Source organism: Sceloporus undulatus, chromosome 3 (genome assembly GCF_019175285.1).
Source record: "Sceloporus undulatus isolate JIND9_A2432 ecotype Alabama chromosome 3, SceUnd_v1.1, whole genome shotgun sequence".
NCBI classification, from domain to species: Eukaryota; Metazoa; Chordata; class Lepidosauria; order Squamata; family Phrynosomatidae; genus Sceloporus; species Sceloporus undulatus.
In genome coordinates this window covers 221,503,680-221,526,577 of record NC_056524.1, presented here as the reverse complement: position 1 = coordinate 221,526,577, position 22,898 = coordinate 221,503,680, and the positions used below count along the sequence as shown (strand labels likewise).

The window sequence follows — 22,898 nt, the reverse complement described above, 5'->3', positions numbered from 1 at the left end:
TTACTTTGTGGTACAATTCCTTGCTCAGAATTCACATTATATATGTGTGCCTTTGATTACATTTTCTTGCATAGTCCACACTGTATTTGTTTATATTGTATCTCCATTAATTGATTTCAGCCCTATTTCCTCAGCATATAAAAACTTAATTCTTACTCTGCAACATGTTTTCAGTCATTGCTAGAATGGTGCTGCCTATAGATATGATACATGTACACTGAACTCTGGTGTTCAGGTTGCTAATAAATAATAACTGCATAGAGAGTTGACATAGAAGAAGACCTTTGCAGGACCTCACTAAATACTCATCCTTTCAGTCTGACATACTGAACCATTAATAACTGCTTTCTGCTTCTGACATTTTTTTCTAGCCTCTTTCTGTTTTTACAGCATGTGGGCTTTCCTGATCCCTAATAATATGTTTCATGGAATGTTACCTTTTAAAAAAATGTATTATGTATCATTTCTGTATTATTTGTCTATGGTGACATGATTCCTGTGGATTAGATCTGGCTTTGTAGTAGATTTCCAGCAGTAGAAACTTGCAGCTGATCTCTCATCATATCCCACAACCTGGTGCCTTTCAAACCCAGTACTTAGGACCATTGGTCATGCTGGCTAAGAATCATAGCTAGGCTGAGACACCTTGAGGTAATGTAATAATAATAAATAATAAAATGTTTATTTATAGCCCGCCTTTCCGTAGATCAAGGCGGGTTACAACAATTTCAGTTACACGATAAAAACACGATAAACAACAAATATACATTAAAATCACAGTACAATTCACAATATCACAATATAACAATATCCAGCTAGCATAGGATGTTCAACAACAAAAATAATAACAGTGGGGGGAGGGAGGAAGGAGGCTACAAAGGAAAGGAATTAGGGGAAAGCTTTTTGGAACAGGATGGTTTTTAGTTCCTTCCTGAACCGGTCAAGGGAGGTGGCCGAGCGGAGCTCACTGGGAAGCGTGTTCCAGAGCAGAGGAGCCGAGATGGAGTAGGCTCTACGTGATGTTGTGGCGTATTTTGAATCTGGGACTCTCAGCAAATGCTTCCCAGCCAATCTGAGTGTGCGGGGCAGATTATATGGGGAGAGGCAGTTCTCCAAGTACCCTGGGCCCAAGCCATTTAGGGCTTTATAGGTAATAACCAACACCTTGTATTGCGCTCAGAAGCTAATGGGCAGCCAATGGAGATCTTTTAATACTGGTGTTATATGGGTGGCCCTGGAAGATCCAGTGACCACTCTAGCTGCCATATTTTGAACCAACTGTAGCTTCCGGGAATGATACAAGGGTTGCCCCATGTAGAGCGCATTACAGAAATCCAAACGAGAGGTTACCAGAACATGTACCACCGTTTCAAGGTCCCCCCGGCCCAGGAAGGGTCGCAGCTGGTGTATCAACCGGAGTTGAAAACAGGCGCTCCTGACCGTCACATCCACCTGGGATGTGAGGTGGAGCGACGAGTCCAGGAGCACCCCTAGACTGCGAACAGAGTCCTTCAAGGGGAGCGTGACCCTATTCAGGACAGGTGGACAAACCTCCAATCCCGGACCGGGGGAACCTATCACGAGCACTTCTGTTTTCTCTGGATTGAAGCTGAGTCTGTTTTCCCTCATCCAGCCCATTACCGAGTCTAGACAGGCATCAAGAGGAGAGATGCCATCCCTGGTCACTGCATCAGTCGGAGACACAGAGAAGACTATTTGGGTGTTATCAGCGTACTGATAACACCACACCCCGTGTCTCCGGATAATCTCTCCCAGCGGTTTCATGTAAATGTTAAATAGCATGGGGGACAGAATGGCTCCCTGAGGGACACCAGATGTAAGCGCCCTCTTGTCGGAGCGCTCGTCCCCTAGCTGCACCATCTGGAATCTGCCCGAGAGGTAGGAACGGAACCACTGGAGCGCAGTGCCCCCGATACCTAACTCCCTCAGGCGTTCCAGAAGGATACCATGGTCAATGGTATCAAAAGCCGCTGAGATGTCCAAGAGCACCAAGAGTGTAGGTCAATAATCTAGATCAATTATCTAGAAATGTTAATAAAACAGATTTCTTCTGTTTGCATGATGTCAGAATACAAATGAGGGGCAAAATGTAAACAGCAAAAGCTGGTAACCCCCCAAGTACAGGATGTAGCCCATTTTACGTAAAAATCAGAACCAAAGCCAGAAATTGTGAGAGGTTTAGCATATACAATCAACCCTCTGTTTTTGCGGGGGATCCGTTCCAGTCCTCCTTGTGAAAATGGAGACTCGCTGATATTCAAGGCTTGAATGTGGTGCGTGCCTATGAGCACATGAGGTGCACATGGCATGGGGCCATGCCCCACTTAAATTAATGGAGGTTGCCTCTCTGTGAATATTCAAGATTGTGGATCTCAAGTCCACGAGAATGGAGGGGCGACTGTATTGTGTACATAATTCCTCAATATATTCTGTATTCAAGAACTAACAAGCATCTTTTCATTATATTTTAAAAATAGACAGTACTGTAGTACAAAACTAAACAGCACAGTAAATGTGATAGATTATTGCTAAAACATTATACAAAAAAGCAACAAACATGAGAAGATTCTAGTAAAACTGGAATCTTTAATCTTAAAACTTCAAACTCCTGATATCTGATATATTACAATTTAACAATAGTTTATAATCACACTGAACCCTCAAGAGTCATTCATGTCTCCCAGCTTCCCTTCTTCTGCTCACTTTGGAACTGTCACTCCGCTGCACCAAAAGCGGCAGTACTCCATGATCTTTTTCTTTCCCGCTATCTCAGTCTTCTTGCTCTGACTGAAACTTGGCTCCCAGCCCATGACACTGTTACCTCCGCTGCCCTTTCTAATGGCTATCTTTCTTTTACTCATTCAAACTGTCCTGAGGGCAGAGGAGGACGGGTTGGCATCTTATTGTCCAACTCCTGCCGGTTTCAACTCTTCCCCCCCCCAGCTATTATTTTTCTTCCTTCAAATGTCATTCTATCCGACTCTTCTTTCCCTTACAGCTCCGTGTTGCTGTCATTTATCGCCCCCCTGGTTCTGCCAACCAATTTTTGTCTGATTTTGAGTCTTGGCTCACATTTTTTCTTTCAAATTCTGTTACCTCTCTGATTCTCAGTGACTTCAATATCCATATTGATGATCCTACAAATTCTTCAACCTCTCGCTTAAATTCCCTTTTAGCTTCCTTCGATCTTCTACTTCACTCGAACTCTTCAACTCACTCTCTCGGTTACTGACTTGACCTTGTTCTTGTTGCTAAGTGTATCATCTCTGACTATTTGGCATCTGACTTTTCTCTTTCCGATCATCATTTAATCACTTTTCCTCTCACTTATATCCCACTCCCTTGGCTTACTGCTCTTCGCCAGTTCCGTAACCTCCAATCTGTTAACTCTAATCTTCTCACTCAATCTTTGGATTCATCTCTTGCTTCTCTCAATCTTGGGGACTCTGCAGATTCAGCTATGTCCTTGCTCAATTCCACTCTTTCCTCAACTCTTGACAGCTTTGCCCCATGCATGTTCTCCTCATCCTCTATGACTGAGCCTCAGTCCTGGATCACTCCCATCTTTAGGTTCCTCTGGTCTTGCTCTCGAGCGGCCGAACGTCTCTGGAGAAAGTCCAGGGAGTGGGCCAACTTTATCCATTATAAGTTCATTCTCTCTTCCTTCTCACACTCCTTAGCTATGGCAAAACAGAATTATTATAAACTATTGATCAGCGCCAACAAGAGGCGCCCGCAGCGCTTGTTCTCTTGTTTCAACATACAGTGGTACCCCGGGTTACGAAATTAATTCGTTCCGCGGTTAATTTCGTAACCCGAAATACCTTCGTAAGCCGAATTCCCATAGGCGCTAATGGAAAAATAGCTCTCTGCTGCCCTCCGGTGGCGGAAAATAGCGCCGCGGTTTTTTCGTAACCCGAAGAAACCTTCGTAAGCCGAAGCAATAAATCCCTATGGGATTTTTTCGTATCCCGAAAAATTCGTAACCCGGCGCATTCGTATCCCGGGGTACCACTGTACTACTAAAACCTTCTGCTCCCCCTGTTTCTTCATTATTTTCTCCTTCCGATTTTGCCAATTATTTCATTACAAAGATCACTACTATTCGGTCGGAGTTGACTGTTTCTGATTTGGTTCCCACCATTATTCTCCTGACTCCTCCTACTAACAAATTCTCTGCATTTCTCTTGACCCAATCCCTTCTCGTCTGCATAGCTCCTTCTTTTTTGCCCTCCCTCCTCTACATCTTTAACCTCTCTCTTTCTTCTGGCTCCTTCCCCTCTGTCTTTAAACACGCTCTAGTTTCCCCTATTCTGAAAAAAACCTTCTCTTGACCCTTCTTCCTTGTCTAGCTATCGCCCAATTTCTCTTCTTCCTTTTCTTTCTAAGGCTCTGGAACGAGTAGTCTACTTTCACTGTCTTGAGTTTCTCGAAATCAATTCCATTTTGGACCCTTTCCAGTCCGGTTTCCACCCACGACACTCCACTGAGACGGCCCTCACCAAGATCTCAAATGATCTCCTGCAGGCCAAGGCAAATGGCCTTTACTCCATCCTTGTCCTCCTCGACCTGTCTGCGGCCTTCGACACCGTGGACTACTATCTTTTAGTTGATTTACTTTCTGACCTTGTCTTCTTGGGCTCCCTTCTCAATTGGTTTAAATCTTACCTGTCAGATAGATCTTTTGCAGTGGTCTTGGGTGGCCAGACTTCATCCTCTGTTCCCCTATCTGTTGGAGTTCCTCAGAGTTCTGTTTTGAGTCCCCTCTTGTTCTCTCTATACACACACTGTCTCTTGGTAAACTTATCAGCTCTTTCGGTTTTTCGGTTTTTCTGTACGCCGATGATACTCAACTGTATCTTTCCACCCCTGACCTTTGGCCAGGGCTTGAGCAGCAAGTTTCATCTTGTCTGACAGCTGTCTCCCACTGGATGTGCCATCAGCGCTTGAAGCTCAACATGTCCAAGGCGGAGCTTCTTATCTTCCCTCCTAAGCCCACCCTTCAATATTCCTTTTCTGTCTCTGTCAACAGCATCTCTATTCAGCCGGTCCAGGAAGCTCACAGTCTTGGTTTCATTTTTGACTCCTCTCTGTCATTTATCCCTCAGATTCAAGCCACAGCCAAGCTCTGTAGATTTTTCCTCTATAATATTTCCAAAATCCATCCATATCTCTCTGCTTCTACTGCAAAGATTTTGGTCCATGCCCTAGTGGTCTCTCGACTTGACTATTGCAACCTTCTCTTGGCAGGGCTTCCTCTCTCTCACCTCCACCCATTGATTTCTGTTCAGCACTCATTTTAGACATACTGCTATTGTAGTTCCTTCTTCTTTGAGTCTAGCTATAGAGCTAGCATATGACTAAAAGAGGTGTTGCGGAAAGCTAAAAGGGCAAAGACTTCAGAGGCAAGGTCTACTTTCCTTTGACCTCCATCTCTTCCAGATGAATATTATGGTCATTTTCTTTTAAATGTACTTTTTATCAATTTCCTTGAATGTTTGCAATTAGATGCGCTCATAAGGCCTGTGAGTCTCATCCTAGAAATGATTTATTTGTGTGGATTCAGAAACATTGGGGGAATATGGAGATATGAACTGGGATAAGATGGTCAGATTGATGATTTAAAAGAATCAAGAACCTCACATATCGTATATACTCAACTATAAGTTGAGAAATTTATGCCCAAATATTGACCCTAAAATCTGGGGTCGAATTATACAAGGGTCAATACAGTTACCATGGCTTGAGATCAACTGGAGGACAGTTAACAACAACAACAAGAAACAGTAATAATACTCATAAAGCTCCTTTTAAAAGTAGCCCTGATGTCCCACTCTCCGTGCCTCAGCAGCGCTTGCTGAAAGAGCTGCGAGGCACCAGTGTGAGTGTGCATGGAGTGATTCCTGTCTCAATCTTATATCCAAACTTTTCTTTCTCCTCTTTGCATTTCCCCATTTTCCCTCCGTTTGCAAGCCGATCTCCAAACCTTGCCTCTTCTTTGCATTTCCCCATTTTCCCTCCGTTTGCAAACTCATCTCCAAACCTTGCCACTTCTTTGTATTTCAGACCGCCTGTAAGCTGATTTCCAAACCTTTGCTTCTCTTCAGTCTCCTCCTCCTTGCGTTTCCTCTGAAAACCAAGCTTCTCTTCCCTTCCCCCTTCCACTTCCACTTTGAAGCCAACCTTAAAACCTGTCTCCTAAATTCTGCCCTTGACTTATCCACGGGGCATATCAAATTCCAAGATTTTGATCCTAAAACCTTCCCTCGACTTATACATGAAGTCAACTTGTACACGAGTATATACGGTAACTGAAATGATGAGCTTGTAATTCCAGAGCCTCTAGTAAAGACAGTCAAATCCAACAGTCCAGAAACCTTTAGTGAATTGGTGGGGCTGATAAAACAATGGAGGAAACCTTTAACAGCTTCAAAAATGCACAAGATGCTTTTCACAAACTGGGATAGCTGAGTGCTATGTTTGCTGCAGAGAGGTCAAAAGGCTTTAATGTCATGCCAGCAGATGTGGAATAGTGTTAGAATGCTGTAATGGAACTTGGGAAATTCTGGTTCTGATCCCCACTGAGTCATGAAACTGTCTGGTCAATAATACTCAACCGGTCACTCTACCACAGCCTAAACTGTTTTATGGTGTTGTTGGTGTGTGGATAATATGGGGAAGAGAAGAGTGATGTGCACCACTGTGAGCTCACTGAGAGAAAAAGATGGATATAAATTTTACTAATAAGTGAATAATAAATGTCCCAAAACAATTTTCTAAACAATTGAGACCAAAAAATGCTATAGACAGACAGCAAGTGCTCCAGAGGAATCTCACAACCCTTGGTGACCCAAATCAATGAGCCAAGGCAAAGAAGAAGGCAACAGCACTCCTGTTCTGACCATTGCTGACCTAGGCTGCATCTGCACTTCAGAAATAATGCAGTTTGATGCCTCTTTAACACCCATGACTTAGTGCTATGGGATTCTGGGGTTTGTAGTTTTGTGACATGTTTAGCCTTCTCTGTCAGAGAGCTCTGGTGCCACAACAAACTACAAATCCTAGGATTCCATAGGATGGAGCCACAATATTTAAAGCAGCATCAAACTGCATTATTTATGCAGCTCAGATGCAGTCCTTGTTATTAGCTTCAAGGAGAAATTTCCAGATATATCAGACTGGTACTGATAACTCAAACAACTGGGCCAAGTTGTTCTATAAAAGAAGGCAAAATGTTTGTTGTATCATTACTAGCCCATCTGATCTGGGGGATAGTCTTTCAGTTACGGTAATTACTGAGATTCTGAAGAGGGCACCAGCTCATACAACACAGTGGATTAAACACTCAATTGGGAGGGAAGGAGAGCTTCTTGTTTCATTTGACTCTTTCCAATAGAAGTCACAAGAGGTACTAGAAAAATATCCAAATCTAAGGCATTCCATTTTTCTAATCTGTACACCATCTCAGTGGAGGTATCCATTGTATCACAACCAGACATTTATTTGCATAAACTTTACTTGCAAATTGTTTTTTTAACAGGTGTTCCTTCAGGACCTCGCAATGTGATCTCTATAGTCAATGAGACATCAATTATATTAGAGTGGCATCCGCCTCGAGAGACAGGAGGCCGTGAAGATGTAACCTACAATATTGTATGCAAGAAGTGTCGGGCAGATCGTCGAAGCTGCTCCCGCTGTGATGACAATGTGGAATTTGTACCAAGGCAGTTGGGCCTCACAGAAACCCGAGTCTTCATCAGCAACTTATGGGCCCACACACCATATACTTTTGAGATTCAGTCTGTGAATGGAGTTTCTAACAAAAGCCCATTCCCACCGCAGCATGTGTCAGTGAACATCACCACCAACCAAGCTGGTAAGTGCCATGGTTTTTGTTTTGTAGCTCTTCTGCATTGTTTACTTCTTGAAATGAATTAACAACATCAAGGTAATTTTAAGAGCAGGGCTGGTGAGTAGTGGTGATTTGGGGGTTACTCTTTGTCCTACTCTAGAGTAAGATTTTTTTTAACATTACCCCTACTTCTACTCCTGTAAAAACCTCTTACTCCTTTACTCCTTACCCCTTCCTCCCCAGGCCTGGGGAAATGCCCCCGTTGGTTTGCAAGGCTTGTGTGTGTATGTGTGTAAGTGTCTCTCTTTGCCTCCAAGTCCCTTCCCCAGTGCAATATAATAAAATTGTTTTTTGGTGTTTGCATGTACAATATAATAACAGGAATAAAGAGTAACAAATATATTTTCTTACTTCTTATTCCTATGCCTGTAAAAACCTCTTACTCCTTTACTCCTTACTCATATTCCTACTCCCCAACCCTGTTAAAGACATCACTTTTGGCTCTGTTGATTTAGTATTAATAATTTGCAATGGATTTCCAGAAAAATCTTCAATTTATGCCAATTTTCTCTCTACCCCTTCCCCATGTGTGTGTCCACGTGTGCCTTCAAGTCACCTGCCACCTTATGGAGAACCCATGAGTTTAATAGAGTTTACTTAGGGAAGGAATACTCAGAGGTGTATTGAAAGTTTCTTCCCTAGAAATGTAGCCTACACCACCTGATAGTCATTGGTTATCTCCCATCCAACCAGGGCTGACCCTTAGTTTCCAAAATCAGATGGAATGTGGGGTCTTTAGGGTATTTAGGCCCCCTCCCACATGCTACCGGGAAAATATCTATAGCCAGAAGTTTCTGTAACTGGAGAGCCTATGGTGCAACTGACTTCAGGTTTGAGGCAACTTCTAGCAAAATGTAATATGGCACACATCATTTCTCTCCCCCAGCAGGTTTACTAGTCAAAGGGCTGCAGCAGTGCTGGGAATTGCAGCTGGCACCTGTCAGGGATGTAGCCGAGGAGGGGGGGTGTCCATGGGGTCCGAACCCCCCTTCCATTAGATATAATGAATGGTGTGCACCCCCGCACCACCATGCCCAAACCCCATTATAATGGTTGCACTTAATCTGGACCCCCCCCCCTTCCTAAAATCCTGGCTACGTCCCTGCACCTGTGAACCATTCAGCATTTTAATTAGCCATGTTGCTCTTGTGTTTTTCATCGTGGCATTGTGGAAAGATTTTATATGATGGTGGCTAGCTCCAAGTAAAGCCAGACCAAGAGCAAGCAGGGCTAAGCCAAGATGAATATCTTCCTAGATAACAAAATGTGGTAGTTTTAGTCCTGGGACTCTGAGATGTTCTTCACAGAACCACCATTCCCATCAGGAAGAATGCCTGGTTCCATGTTGCTGATAAAGAACAGCTGTACAGTTAGTGCCCTTAACAACAACAAAGCCACACATAAATAATTTCTTTGCATCTATCTCATCTTTGTTACCCACTACCACAGATTCATTTTTAATAGATAGAAGTAATTCCAGCTATAATAAAATTAAAATAAAAGGAGATTATGTTGAAAAGAAGTGGTGATACCCAGATGACAATGAATCTGCGTGTATATATACACGAATTGTACATATGAAGCCAGAGTAAAAGGTGACAAAGGGACAACTAACAGGTGGTGACCCTGGCTAAAAGTTTAACAAACTGACAGTAGAAGGCAACAACAGATGACAATCTGTTTTGTTTACAGAAAGAAAATGGTAATTTCTGCTTTGTATGAGACATGCAAAAATGAGAGTCTTTGTTAATTCCTTTCCCATGGGAGAGTTTGCAACAAAATCTGGCATAAATATTCTAGCATCCCATCCCTCAGGAATAAAAACTCTGTCAGGTTGTCATGTTAGGTTTGTGCCTACCGGATGTCATCCATATCTCTAACCAAGTACAACCCAACCTACCTCTTTCATCTGTGCTCTTTTGTTTGTTTTTCCTGCTTGCTTCCTCCCCCCTCCATTTTGACATGTGCCCACCTGCTCATCAGCTTCACCATTCACATAAAGTGGCTTTCCCCCAGTAAGCAAAGGACCACAAGCTGACCTCCATATGAACAGGTCAAACAACCCTTTGGTCTGTTGTCTAACCTTGGATTCTCAAAGAGTGCTATCTGACCTTACTCTGCCCTTCATTGTGGCATCCTCCTCCTATAGAGCGTGTCCTTTTAGGTGTTGTTTCTTACCCTTCCCTTTCTGTTTGTATGTCATTCTTTTCCCCATCTGTCCATTTACATTTCTCTCCTTCCCTGTTTCTGCCACAGAGCCACTATTATTTTACAAACTTGATATTTGCAATGTATTCAGACATGGTCTGTCATTATCCAGCTGAAACACATTTACTTGCAGTGCTTTTAAGAATGTGAACAATGTATGAAAGACCAAAAAGATATATATATGGCACTAAGATATGAGGTCTTAGCACTTGTTTAAGCAGGTTAAAATGGGGTGCCAAGCACTAGAAGCATTTAAAGAGAGGTTAATGGGAATGCATAGGAAGAATAGATTGTGCAGATTTGGCAGTGACTGAGACACTGATGCTTAACAATCTAGTTTTGCTGGCCTCCTTCCTTTTTTGTTTCGCTGCTGACCTAAAAATGTAACATATTTCTAACGACAAGAGTGATTGCCTATGCAGACAGTAAAAGGGAAAGCACATTATTATAGGCAGCTGTATTTCGTGCATTTACTTTCAATGGGAGGGTGCATTCAGAGTCTGCATGGGGCTTTATTAAAACTATGCCTGAAAAACCAGACTCCAAGTAATGACAAATGATGTAGAAAATTGCATGCTCTGAGCATACAAAAAGTAGTATTTATGTCAATTCTCTTCTCTTTAATTAGTCTAATTAAGCGTTTTTAACAGAAACAAACTTGAATGTCTTTATCAGGTTCAAAGGAACTGATCAGTACCCTTATCTTAGCCATCTGTCTGCCCATTCACCCATATATCCATCTTCACACTACTTTTCTTTTCATTCTAATGTAACAGCTATCTCCCCATCTGTCCCTCTTGCCACCCCAATAACCCTCCATCCAATCAGTTTTTATTTAATTGTTTGTATTTTCAGGACACTCTTTCATTTTATTCCTAGCTTTTGTTGGGACTAGGTACCTCTTTTAATGGTTTTGAGAACGTTGTTATTGATCACAGTTTGGACCACTTCCTTGGAATGTCTTTGCTGTGTAAAATATTGTAAATTGGACTTATTCCCTGTGGTAACAGACTGTAAAATACAAGTATAGCATATTGGATCTCCTCCATCAACAAGTTTAATCATTTGTATAAATTAACTGTATAAATAGTTTTATCTCTGAATTGTTCTCTCTGTTTATCCCTCATCCCCCTTCCTCTCTCTCTCCTCTCTCTGTGATTAGCTAGCTCTAGCTAATAGACTGTTTGCTTTGGAAATCTATCACTTCCATCCAGTACAGCCCTCTAGATTTTAGCATCCAAGTTTAAAAAGCCCTATTAGTATTAATATCACCATCATCATCATCATCATCATCATCATCATCATCATCATCATGTCAAAATTTTTGCCATGCTAACATTTCCCATTAGTTATTACTTCTCACATCTTACTGCTTTAGGACAACTCCATTTTTGCATAGGGACAGGAGAGATTTTTGTTTATTTGATTTCATTTTTAACAAAACTGGCCCAGCTCACTCGTCTTGAAATAATGCATAAAATGGAACACAATTATACTTCACTTTTTATACTTCTCATAATTTTGGAGCACAATTCTTCAACCAAAAATTGCACACAAAAATGCAAACATTAGGGGGGTATCACATACAAAAAGACAAATGCTAGAGAAGACTTCTTTCATAGTTGTGAATATTAAGGGGAAATGTGTACAAACCTGCATATGAATCTTCATACACACAAAAATGCTCATAAAGATGTGCACACATTTTCATGTGGCTATTTAAAGCCATTTACAAACTGCTACAGAAATTGGGCAGAATAAACATATACTTCAAAAATAAAATTAAAAAACATGTAACAAACCAAATAAAATAAAATAAAAAACATATAACAAATGCAAAGTGGAAGGAAAGTAGACAAAAGCCGCTCCTTTTTATTTCTGGAAAATCCCAAAAGTAAAAAGGAGCAGCTTTTGTTTACTTTCCGTGTGGGTTAACACAAGTTTAACAATGACGGGTGAAAATCAACCCACTTTTGTGAGTTTTTTCTACCTTTTAAATCCTGTTTTTGCATGGGATTTCCCCCATGGGATAAACTCTTTAGTCCAGCCTTTGAAACAATGATCTAAACCATAAATCCATGAGTTGTTTAATCCATAGCCAAAAGTTTGCCATTTTAAAGGAGTATTTTAATTGTGTTTTCTTGCATGGTAAGAGGCTGTACAAATGGCCTTTGTGGTCCCTTCCAGCTCTGTGATTTTGTGTGATTCTATGTGGAAAGAAGAGCAGGACTTCTGCAGTGTTTATGTTGCATCTGCTATAAATTTGTTTTCGCTTCTTTTTTCCTTTTTGTAACCCCCCCCCCCCCCCCAAAAGAGCACTGAATTGGCATACCATTTACACTTTCCCATGAATTCCTTGGTAAGCTGGCTGGTTTACAACACAGAAATGTTGATGATAGTAGATGAAACTATCAAGCTGGATGGTTCAATTTTCTTTTGAAGAGGATGGGACCCTGCAAGCTAGCTCTGAAAGTAAATAAACTTGGCCTGCTTACCAACTGAATCCTTTTTTTAAAAATATACATTGTTGGTTTCATTTCTTTAATATTCAGTATACTAGAACAGAGTTCCTCTTGCCCCCTGCCCCCTTTGACAGGCAGACAGACTAGTACCAGCCCATCTCTACACCAAGTCCTATGTAATGAAACACTTATAAATAAATAGAAAATTAAAGGAACACAGTGGTTTAGTGGTTAAGACACCAGTTCTGTCAATCTTAAGATTGGAAGGTTGCCAGTTTGAGGCCCAAGTGAACACCATGTGGACTGTCCTAAACTTACTGGATTGTATTTTCCATCACTAGAAATCACTGACTATGATTGTAGGGATAATAATAATAATAATAATAATAATAATAATAATAATAATAATAATAATAGGATTTACTTATATGCCGCCCAATCACTGGAAATCCGGGCGGCTTACAACAGAAGGGATAATAGACGGTTCCCTGCCCTCAGGCTTACAATCTAAAAAGACATGACACAAAAGGAGAAGGGAATGGTGGGGGGGGGATCAGTTCCAGCATTATTCTCTCCCTCTAAGGCCTGGACCAAGGCAGATGGACTGGAGGGAGGGCTCTTCTTCTTCAGGCTAGCCCTGATGGAGCTGGGCCTGCCTGGTCAACTCCCTCACAGGCCGGAAGATGTATGAGGGGAGAGTTCTTCTTCCAGGCTAGCCCTTGTTGGAGCTGGGCCTGCCTGGTCAACTCCCTCCATAGGCCAGAAAATGGCAGTTATTGAGGGGGGAGGAGTCTCTTCTTCTTCTTCTTCCAGGCCGAGCCCTGGATTGGAGCTGTGGCCTGCCTGGTCAAACTCCCTCACTATGCCGGAAGATGAACAATTTGTTATGTTGGAGGGAAGGAGTTCCCCCCTCTTCTTTTCCAGGGCTAATGCCCCTGTTGTGAGGCTTGGGCCTGGCCTGGTCAACTCCTCATCACCTCATAGGCCAGAAATGGTCAGTTATGGAGGAGAGATCTGTCTTTCTTCTCAGGCGTACGCCCCTGATGAGCTGAGCTGGGGCCTGCCTATCAACTCCTTCATAGGTTGGAATATGGGCAGTTATGTAGAGTAAGGAGTCCCTCTTCTTCTCATCTCTCTTCTTCTTCCAGGCTAGCCCTGATGGAGCTGGGCCTGCCTGGTCAATTCCCTCATAGGCCGGAAGATGACAGTTATGGAGGGAGGAGTCAGAATATAATGGGATAATGGCAGGTACAGTTGAATAACATCCAGAAAGTCACAAGTCACCCACCTCGGCGGTGCACATTAATTTATTGGGATCTATACTGTCCAAGAACCTATGAGATGGGAGAGCAGCTGAACTGATAGCTTTCAGAGAGAAGCATGATATCAGAAGGCAAAATCAATTGACTTCCAAGAGTTACATCAGCTCATCATGACACTAGAGTAGGCAATGGTATTGAGAGAGAACAAGCATAGAGACTGTAAGCTCGAAAGGAGATTACAAGAATGTGTGACTTCTTATTTGTGTTTAGAGCTGGGACATACACTGCCTTACATTCATCAAATTATCTTGAGTAGGTGCTGGTATAAGAGGAAATAGAGAAACAGTTTAAAGTCAGAAGATTTGAGTTACTTTTAATATTTATTTCCCAGTTGTTTATAAAACGTAGCTTACTGTATCAAATAGATTTTAAGGATGATAGTCTGTGGGGAGACATTGTCCAAGTTGTTTGTATGATTTAGAAGCGTAACAGTCCAGTCTTCAATGTTAAACCATAGCACTTGGATTTAGGATGATATTGTCAGCTGGCTTCAGTTTGATTTCACTGAGATTAAATTGTCTGAAATCCAAGCATTCTTTTTTTAATAATAGTGTTTATTACAATTTATATAAAAACAATAAAAAGAACATAGTTGAAAGTTGCGAGTTCTTAATTATTCTATAAAAATATTCTTTCCCCGCCACACAAAAAGATACATCCCCTTATACATATTATAGTCTTATGCTGAGTCTTTGAACAGTGTTATGTATACAGTATTCCTCATTTCCCAATCCTATTAACATTCACATCTTCTTTTCAAAATTAATGCTTTTTATCCTTTCTATTAAAGAAGTATGTAATAATCTAATATTCAGACTACATTATCTATATATCAAATATCATGAACATAAAAAGAGAAATCGCAACATACATTAGGATGGAATTTTCCTTATAACACATATAACACATATCTAGTAGGCTAGGTATCTTTTACCCATCTATAAGTAAAAGAGAGTATATGTAGAGAGAACAACAAAAAGAAATAAAGGGAAGTCAATGAAAACAAATATTAAGGGGAGAGAAGACAATAATATTATTAGATCTTGAATTCTGTCTGATTACCTCCGGACCAGACTACTCCTAAAAAGAGAAACCATTTTGAACTCCATCTCCTACTACAGTACTCTATTAATGGGTCCCATATTCCCGTTTCTTTATTGTCACCATCTTTGTTATTTCCTTCTTTTAACATGAATGTTAAATTATCCATTTCTATAACTTCCAGTGCAACCAGTCATCAATCTTAAGTGTCATATTGCTTTTCCAAAATTTCACTATTGTCATCCTGGCTGTAGATATCAAATATAATAATTGCTTCAAATATTTCCTTTCATTTGCATCATCTATTATATTTAGGAGGCACACCTCAGGATCTAATTAGAATTTAAGGTGGTATATATCCTGGATTATTTCATGAACTGCCTACCAACATTTCTTAATCTCTGGGCATGTCCAGCGCATGTGGTAGAAAGTACCAGGCTGATTATGGCATCTCCAACATTTATTCTCTTTATTTTTATATATTTTTGCCCGTCTAATTATCTCCAGATGAGTGCGTGTAGTGAGGATCTTTAGTTCTTTTCCTGTCTTCTAAGCCAAAGGGAAGAAAGTTAAAAACAGAACCAGCAGAGCTTTGCTTTGCTGTTTCATCCCCCTTCACAGCAGCGGTTGTCCTTGTCCTCTCAGGGATGTCCATCCCGATCTGTTGGATCGAGATTAATCCTTTGTCCTCGGGGATCCTGATGGACCCATCCAGATCTCTTTTGTTAGGGGGATATTTTAGCTAGATTTCCATGAGGAAATTGATGGTAAAAGCTAGCTGCTTGGTCTGTGAAGGTTGTCACTTTCACCCACTACAGTGATTAGCGACTTAACATTCTGCCATCTTCACCAGAAGTCCGAAATCCAAGCATTCTTAATGACTTGTATGCATATGGGCTGAAACTCCCATTTTATCAAGTGATGCAGAGGTTTAGGATGAAATCTTCTGAAAGCTTCCTTTGGAACTTTCACTGCAACATCCCAAAGTGGATGGAGGGACAGGCAGGTGAACAAGATGAGAAATCTATATTATAAATGCATTAAGGGCATGTAGTATCTAGGCCAGTGATTCTCAAACAGTGGAGAGAGACCCCTGTGGAGGGGAGGGAAGACAAGGGTTGCTCAAGGGGTATGTGAAACTTGGAGGTTCTGATCCCTCCTCCTCCTCCCACATGCATTGAGTTAAATATTGAATTTACTTAAATAAAACTTCCAATTTGGAAGATGCTATTTCTTTATAAAATGTTAAAATATGAATATACATTAATGTGTGAATTAAAATACACAAACTAAATAAACAAAATTTAGCATAGGGGGCACAACATCCATACGTAGATGCAAAAGGGGGGTCCCAAGGGTAACAAGTCTGAGTACTACTGATCTAAGCCATGAACTCCAAAAAGGTGTGTATGGGCAAGTGTCATATCCATGTACAAGATACCCTCACTCCCCAAACTATGGAACATAAGATTCTGATTTGATTCACATATTCCTTTTTTAAAAAATGTAGGGAAACCTGTTAAATCGCAGCTGTCACATCTCTTCTGGCATGTCTGGGGGCGGCTAAAGAAAAGGTACTCTGGGTGACAGTTGGCAATCTAGTCCTGGCTGATGAGTAAATGCCCCCAGAGGACCTAAGTGTATGGGACAGATTATATGGGAGGAGGCTATCCCATAGGTAACCTGAGCACAAATCATATAGGGCTTTAAAGGTAATAATCAACCTTGCCTAGAAACTAAATGGCTGTCAGTGGAGTGACTTTAATATTGGTGACTATGATCATTCCTAGATGTACAAGTAACTGCTGTGCTTAGAACTAATTGATGCTTCTGAATTTGGTACAGAGGTAGCCCAATGTACAGTGCATTGCAAAAGTCCAGCCTCAAAGTTACCAGTGGGTGTGCTACCATCTTTAGATCCTCTAGCTCTAGGAAGGAGTGCAGCTGACATAACAGTCCAAAATTATAGTAAGCACTCCTGGCTGTTGCATTCTATCTGAGCTGTCATTTGGAGCAACAAATCCAGAAGCACTCTCAGGCTGTGAACAAAGGTTGTCAGGGAGAGTGTTAACTGCATTCAAGACTGGTTGACAGACCTCCTAATCCAGGTTAGGACCCTTGACAGTAAGCACTTCTGTCTTGTTTGGATTCAGCTTCAATTTGTTGTTCTTCATCTAGCCCATTACCAACTCCAGGCATTCATTCAGAGGATACACATTATCCTTAGCTGAGGCTGTATTTGAAGGCAGAAAGCTGAGAGAGGACTAAACAAATGAAGGATTGATTTATAAACCAATTAGACAATTATTCAAGCTAATAGCAAATCTACCTTTGAATCTTTCTGCAAAATTCAAAATGGCCCTGTGTTTAAACAAACTGAGCACTGTATGGAAATTTATGTCTGGGGTGTATTACTAGACTTTCTATAATGAGCTATTATGGCTTGCTGTATTCTTTACATACCCCTTTGTTCTAGTGGGCCTTAGAAATGTATTTCTCTTTATTTCTGCTTTGATCTTGCATTTGTATGATTTTAAAAAGACATTTCCAGTTTAGTTTAATTCTTTCCCTTTGTGCAGAAATGCTGGGCAATTCATCTGAATGAGCAAAGATGAGGAGGCCTCAGTTCTCCCGCCCGTCCACCTGCACACCAATTTGATGCTGCTCATCTTTGCAGCATTATCCATGTTAAACAGGCAGGAGCACCAGGGGAGTTTGTGAATGTGGCAATTAACAAAACAGCAATCAAGCTAAGTGTTTAATTTCAGAAAATGATCATCTTCTCTGAGCGGATGTGGAAGGATTTTTTTTTAAAATTAAAAACCCAGGATTAAATGTGCTGTGTAAACAAAGGCAGTGCTGGACTGTCAACATCACCCACTGGAAAGAATGAGCCGCCACTGTTCTAAGTGAATTCCTAAGCACTCTCTGACTGCCTGACCCACAGCAGAAAGACCAAAATAAAATTGAGATTCAAATCATAAATATCCAATTGGAAAATCTCCTGCCGATAGGCTGTACTGCACATACATAGTTTGTATTATAGTGTAGTGGACTGTGCATAGTGAGGAATTTAGGATGCAAAATCATGGGAAGTCTGTGATCATGACCAACTATGGTGTAGGTACTCCAGTTTGATATTAATCACAATAATAACAACAATATCAGTAGCAATAGATAGCAGCAGCAACTGATCGTTGGTGTTATTGCATTGATTTGCTGGGTTTTTCCTGCAAGGTTCCTCATGGTGGCTTGCAAGCAATAAAATAACAATTAAATAAATGAAATAAATACAATGACTCCTGCTTGTTCAGCATTGCAAGAGTGATGTACATCAAATTGATATCAAAATGGTTAGGGTGTAGTATGGAGGCCTCTTTGGCTTTGCTTATTCATATGTATTGCCCAACATCACTCCTTCCATCCCCACTTCATGAGATGAGGCACCAAACCTATCTTACCATCAGGAAAGGGAGGAGACTCAGCAGACACCCAGTCTAACAAGTGAAGATCATCCACACCCTTCTTTTGTTAGGTAAGGCAGATTGGGGTTAGAATAGGAGCAAGAAGATCCACACAGTGCTCTAGAAAAGGTGTAGACAGAACCAGCTAGCCAGAACTCTCTCCTTCAAATGCAGTATGTGTGCTTATTAAGGTTTTCTCGGGAGCAACCTATCTGAGGACCCCTGTACAGCTGAGAAGCTGAGTGATGCTGGGAACCTTCAGCATTATAAGCCATTCAATAGATCTTACTCAATGTTGGAAACAACACATCCTCATGAATCTCTGATCAATGTCTTCTGTTGCTGCTTTGGATAGTCAGATTCTTTTACACCAGTAGGATTATTTTATAGCTCCGTTTACTGCTAAAACCATCAAGGTTCTTGACCTTGGACTGTTACTGGCTCAGATTCATCTCCTCCCTCCTGACAGTTTTCCTGACTTCACAATAACTTACTTGGTGTTTTGTTTTTGTTTTTTTACCATGGCTGATACAACTCCAGGCTCTGACCAGCTGGACTCTGCTATAAGAGAATAGTAGTTAAGAGTCAGAGCAGAAAAATTTGTTCCCATTGTGAGATTGTGGTGCTGAGAAAGATGGCGTTTTGCCATTTCTCCATGCCATTTTACTGGTGGGCATTCCCCATTGCTGCTATTTGCCTCAATAGGGAAAAACATAGTAATACAGGTTGAGTATCCCTTATCTGAAATGCTCGGGACCACAAACATTTCAGAGTTGTTTTTTCGTTGTTTTTTGGATTTTGTAAACTCTACTGCATTTGCAAGGCTGGAGAGAGACATGAAAATCTCTGAAATGGTGAGTCATGGATTCATCCTGAGGACTATACTTAGATTTCCACAATTTCACAGATTCTCAGTCTCTCTATAGCCTCACGTCTTTTTGCCACCAGCCACCTTTGAAGTTGCAGCCATGGTTCTACTGCACATTCTTCTCTGTCCAGTCTTGTGTCTCATTCATTCCCTACTTGTGTTGTGTATGAGATGCGACTCTGGAGAGAGACTGAAGATTTGAGAGACAAATTAGCAAGAGTGCCATCTCAAAGGCAGAAATGGGCTGTTGGTGGCAAAAAGTTTGTTTTTGGAGGATTTCAGATTTCCAGTTTTGGGTGCTCAACCTGTATTATCAAATGTGTACCTCTGTTTTTTCCCCTGAGAAGCAAAAAGTAGCTTGCAGAAGATATTAACTGAGCAAATGGAAGTAGAGGTAAAAGGGTTAACCCTTCTTCTCCTAGTGTTGTGATTTTGATCAGATTTCTTCTTGTCACACGAAGGACCAATGTGATATATTATTTATTAATTGCTAGAGGTCTTTATTGTGGTTTGCCCAGTCAGAGCTACTGTAGGTATCTCCCTAAACCAGGGAAATGTGGATTCAAATCACCACTCACCTCTGAAGCACACAGAGTCTGGAGATATGTGCAAAACACACTGCAGAAATAATCCAGTTGGAGACCACTTTAACTGCCCTGACTAGTGCTAGGGAATCCTGGGAATTGCAGTTTATTGTGGCTCCAAAGCTCTCTGTCATTGATGGCTATATGTCTTACAAAACTACAGTTCCCAGAATTCCCTAGCATTGATCCAGGGCAGTTACAGTAGTCTCCAACTGGATTATTTCTGCAGTGTGTTTTGGATCATAGTTTTAAGTGATTTGGTGGCAGTCTGATAAAATAAATGTTAATTGCTGTTCTCATTTCTCCCCCACCCCCCATTACTGTTTCTGCCTAGGCAGAGTTTGAAAGTTCTTCAAAAATCTGTGAACAGAGATAATAAATGGGATGGATGTGTATACCAGAGGCAATAGTTTATGTATTTATTTTTAAAACTTCCATATCCCACACCTCTGCATGCACTCAAGGCAGCTTTCAATAAAATAAGAAATAGTTTTAAGAAACCTAATGATAAAATAACACTCTGTGGTAATAGAAAAGCTACAACTGTTATGGGGGAAAATCTAGCAATTACATTGCCTTTTGTCATACCTCTTCAGCTATCTCAAATACATGGCAATATCTGCCAGGAATGAAATTTTCACAGCAGAAAACAACACAGAGAAACTGATCCAAATGGTGCTTCTAGACAGAGGGCTCCTAGCGCTCACCATTCCAAGGCATTGTGCAACTGTTCAATATTTTTTCCTTGGCTGATTTTCTCTGATAAGAAACACACACACACACACACACACACACACAAAACATTGGAGGGATACAAACTGAAGACACTAATAAAAGTCCCACAGCATCCCATTAGAGATTTGAAGAAATCTTACTAAATTACAGTACATACTACTGGCAAACTATTTCAACATGTCAAGACAGCCTATTAAGAGTTTGTTAACCCCAACAAGATTTCTCACCTCTTGTATGGGGATTAGACTATAGTGTGCTTTTTGGTTATAGCTTCTCCATAGAATCATTAGAATCATAAATTTGGAAGAGACTGCAAGGGCCATCCAGTAGAAACCCCCTGCCATGCAGGAAATCTCCATCAAAGCATCCCCGACAGATATCCATTCAGCCTCTGTTTAAAGACCTCCAAGGAAGGAGACTCCACTACACTCCGAGGGAGTGTGTTCCACTGTCGAACAGCCCTTACTGTCAGGAAGTTCCTCCTAATGTTGAGGTGGAATCTCTTTTCCTGTAGCTTGCATCCATTGCTCCAGGTCCTAGTCTCTGGAGCAGCAGAAAACAAGCTTGCTCCCTCCTCAATATGACATCCCGTCAAGTATTTAAACAGGGCTATCATATCACCTCTTAACCTTCTCTTCTCCAGGCTGAACATCCCCAGCTCCCGAAGATGTTCCTCATAGGGCATGGTTTCCAGACCCTTCACCATTTTAGCCACCCTCCTTTGGACACGCTCCAGTTTCTCATTGTCCTTTTTCAATTGTGGTGCCCAGAACTGGACACAATATTCCAGGTAGGGCCTGACCAAAGCAGAATAGAGTGGCACTATTACTTCCCTTGATCTAGACACTATACTTCTATTGATGCAGCCTAAAATTGCATTGGCCTTGTTAGCTGCTGCATTGCACTGTTGACTCATGTTCAATTTGTGGTCTACTTAGACTCCTAGATTCCTTTCATGCATAGTCTCGTTTAGCCAGGTGTCCTCCATCCTATATCTGTGCATTTCATTTTTCCGCCCTAAGTGCAGTACCTTACATTTCTCCCTGTTGAAATTGATTTTGTTACCCCTGGCCCAGCTTTCCAGTCTATCAAGGTCATTCTGAATTTTGATCCTGTCCTCTGGGGTATTAGCTACTCCTCCTAATTTGGTGTCATCTGCAAATTTGATAAGTATAGCCCCAATTCTGTCATCCAAGTCATTGATAAAGATGTTGAATAACACTGGGCCCAGGACAGAGCCCTGTGGGACCCCACTGGTCACTTCTCTCCAGGATGAAAAGGAGCCATTGTTGAGCATCCTTTGGGTTCGGCCGGTCAACCATTTACAAATCCATTTAACAGTTACATTGTATAGCCAACATTTCACTTGTTTGTTTGCAAAAATGTCATGGGGAATGCTGTCGAAAGCCTTACTGAAATCTAGATATACTTTATCCACAGCATTCCTTTCATCTAACAAACTGGTAATTTCATTAAAAAAAGAGATTAGATTTGTCTGGCATGACTTATTCTCTGAAACCTATGTTGACTTTTTGTGATTATGGCATTGCTTTCTAGATGTTCACAGTCTCTCTGTTTAATGATCTCCTCTAGAACCTTCCTGGTATTGATGTCAGACTAACTGGACGATAATTGTTTGGATCCTCTTTTTTCCCCTTTTTGAAAATGGGGACAATGTTAGCCCTCCTCCAGTCTACTGAGATCTTTCCTGTTCTCTAGGAGTTCTCAAAGATTATTGCCAATGGCTCTGATATTACATTTGCCAGCTCTTTTAACACCCTTGGATGTAGTTCATCTGGTCCTGGAGATTTATATTTGATTAGATTAACTAGATATTCCTGTACTATCTCTTTACTTATCCTGTGCTGAAATTCCCCTATTCTGTCCTCTGTTCCATTATCCTCAGGCTGAACACCCTTTTCCTTTTCTGAGAAGACTGAGGCAAAGAAGATGTTGAGTAATTCTGGCCTGTTACAGACAGCCAAAATAAAACTGCTTCGAGTCACAGTGGAGGTATGGTGTTTCAATGATGCATGCGTCCTAAGAGTCCAGAAGCCACACCAAAGCCACGCTCCAGTTCTTACGGCTGGAGTGTGGCTTTGGTGTGACTTCTGGACTCTTAGGACGCATGCATCATTGAAACACCATACCTTCACTGTGACTCGAAGCAGCTTTATTTTGGCTGTCTGTAACAGGCCTCTGTCTTTTCTGTCTTTTCTCTGTCCCCTGTTAGCATTTTGCCATCTTCTCCACGCAGTGGCCCTGCCGTTTCCTTCTTCTT

The 22,898-nt window shown here is 41.3% G+C and overlaps 1 protein-coding gene across 3 annotated transcripts in view; it reads left to right on the top strand.

Moving 5' to 3' along the window:
* EPHB1 (EPH receptor B1) overlaps positions 1–22,898 on the top strand; it is a 585,803-nt gene that overhangs the window by 502,242 nt on the left and 60,663 nt on the right. For 2 of the 3 annotated variants that reach the window (XM_042457579.1, XM_042457578.1), the window contains exon 5: positions 7,562–7,897. In XM_042457579.1, the coding sequence (XP_042313513.1) occupies positions 7,562–7,897 (336 nt within the window). Of the gene's footprint in view, positions 1–7,561; positions 7,898–17,545; positions 17,629–22,898 lie in introns of those variants that run through there. The other variant, XM_042457580.1, reaches the window with a different exon arrangement.